The sequence below is a fragment of the Pavona decussata genome, unplaced genomic scaffold (genome assembly GCF_977016875.1).
Source record: "Pavona decussata unplaced genomic scaffold, jaPavDecu1.1 SCAFFOLD_155, whole genome shotgun sequence".
NCBI lineage: Eukaryota > Metazoa > Cnidaria > Anthozoa > Scleractinia > Agariciidae > Pavona > Pavona decussata.
This window is the reverse complement of record NW_028145567.1, coordinates 130,001-132,168: the sequence shown is the minus strand read 5'-3', so window position 1 is coordinate 132,168 and position 2,168 is coordinate 130,001. Positions and strand designations below refer to the sequence as shown.

The window sequence follows — 2,168 nt, the reverse complement described above, 5'->3', positions numbered from 1 at the left end:
CGAGGCGTTATGCCTGGATTTTTAAACAAATCTAGTAAATTAACCTTTGTGGCAATACAGAAAGACGCGGAAACTAACTGATTCTGAGTTTTCTGTAGTGCTGATTCACAATTTTTAAAACCAAATGAAAAACTTGGCAATAGGGACCCGAATTATTCAGCCTATGATCCAAATGTGCTTGGCGCATGTGCATTTGAGGAGCTCGCATTTCCTGTTTATCACCAACTTCTAATCGACGAGAACGGCGCATTTTATTTTACCCTTTCAATGCAATTTAACAAGACAATGCTCTCGGATGTCTCTTAACGCTGATTTAGTCTCCGTAAAACAATGTGTTTCTCTTAGCCACTTTGCATGCTTCGTATAAGAGCACAAAGCTTCCTGCCGAAGCCGGAGGCTAAATATTTTATATTTTACCGACTGCCTGTTACTCTCCGTAAGTTTCGGAAGTTAATAAACAGAAACATGTGGACGAAAACAACTGTATTGGTTTTCTTGTTTGAAGTATTGGTTTGCACTTCAACGACTCCAGATTTTCTCGATGTGAATCTTTTGGATGAAGTCAACACCACTTCGATGCTGCACGCCGCTGAACCGTTTATTAGGTCGCGGATTGCACAGCCAGAAAATCTACAATCGGTTTCTATTGCATGGAAGGCTATGCCACCTTACTTGCTTGACGAAAGCCTGTCAGGAAACGAGGATGGATCTGAAATTTTCAAGGCAAGGAAGTCTCGTGACGTGGCAAATGAAACCGAGGAAGACAACCAAGAAGAAGAGGAACGAAAGACGGAGACCAATTCCGCTCGAAGGGACCCCAATATCAAAGGCATCTTTCAGGAAATAGTCAGCAAAGGATTGCAAATCTGTGGCCGAATTTCCCCGAAAAATGTCAGCTATACGATAAAAGCAAAAGATCTGCAACAGCTCGATCAAACCATCGTCAAGAGGGAAGCTGATCTTTTCATGCCAGTGCAGGGCAACGAAGAGGATTTCTACGGAGGACATACGTACGTGGAGGTTCTGAAGTCACCAGGTGTTGTTTTCATCGTAAACAAACAACAAATGTTGGAACTTTCACGAAAGCGCGTTTTGCAAGCAATGAAGGAGACGTGGCCAGCTCTCGTCATAACGCTGTCGTTGGCGGGCATTGCAGGGCTTTTAATCTGGGCATTGGTGAGTAAATTGACGAAAGATATCCTTGTAAAAATGTTATTTGCTTTGTTACGTGAACGGCAAACATGTGTTGTTCAGTGATTTATAATGTTTGGGCTATCACAATAAAAATTAAATTCGTTTCGCAGGGCCTGATCACTCGACCGAACCATCTTTTCCTTTCTTACAAAAAGGAGAGGCAAAAAGTTCTAATGCCTTTGCCTGCTCTCGTTTTTTGGGCATACGCATCTTAAAAACACCCTGACATCAGTTACCTCGGCAACAATCGGCTGCGAACGCTGAGCCTTATTAATAAGAAGAAGCTATCCTGGAAGTCGTTATTTATCAATTTGTCGACATTTCTTTTTAGTTTTTAATCCTTTTTTTTTCTTTTCTTGTTTTTTTAACCGATCGACTCAGCAATTTCTAGAGAGAGCGGGCGATGGGAAGCGAAACTAACATCAGTATTTGTATGGTTTTACTAGAAAAAGAAGTTTCCCGTAGCCTTTTGTTGACTAACTCGCTCAATATTTTGCAATTATGACCTGTGGTCCAGAAACAAAAGCTGTCGTTCAATATCAAATTTGCAATTGAATAATTTTGGGCAAATGGAAAATCCTTTGTTTAACCTCGAGAAAATTAAAATTCACCTGCAAGGCGTTAGAACAAAACTTTTAAATTAATTTAACAGCAAGCACTTTACGATCTCCACAGTTTTGTTCTATGACAAAATCTCTCAACAGACAGAGGAAACATTTTCGATTTGTTGGTGTACGTTGTGGTCTAACATTTACATATAAGCAGAGGCTTTTGGTCGGCCCTCGTTAACGAATAATGCCTAAATCCCAAAATGGTAAACCTTAGAAGCTTTCAATTTTTACTTTTGAAATGTAATAAAATTAACATGGACACGTTACCACAATAACATGAAAAACGATTTTTTTTTAGATTGAAAACCTTTAAAAGAGTAAACGCATGCGTTCGATCAAAAGATAAACACGAACGCCACTAGC

General features: G+C 39.9%; 1 protein-coding gene across 1 annotated transcript in view; it reads left to right on the top strand.

The window, feature by feature from the left end:
- Positions 1 to 228: 228 nt before the first annotated feature.
- The window catches only part of LOC146465699 (uncharacterized), a 9,372-nt gene continuing 7,432 nt past the window's right edge, over positions 229 to 2,168 (top strand). Inside the window, exon 1 of the mRNA XM_085128109.1 lies at positions 229 to 1,176. Within this exon, the coding sequence (XP_084984235.1) occupies positions 355 to 1,176 (822 nt within the window). The 5' untranslated portion in view covers positions 229 to 354. The remainder of the gene's footprint in view (positions 1,177 to 2,168) is intronic.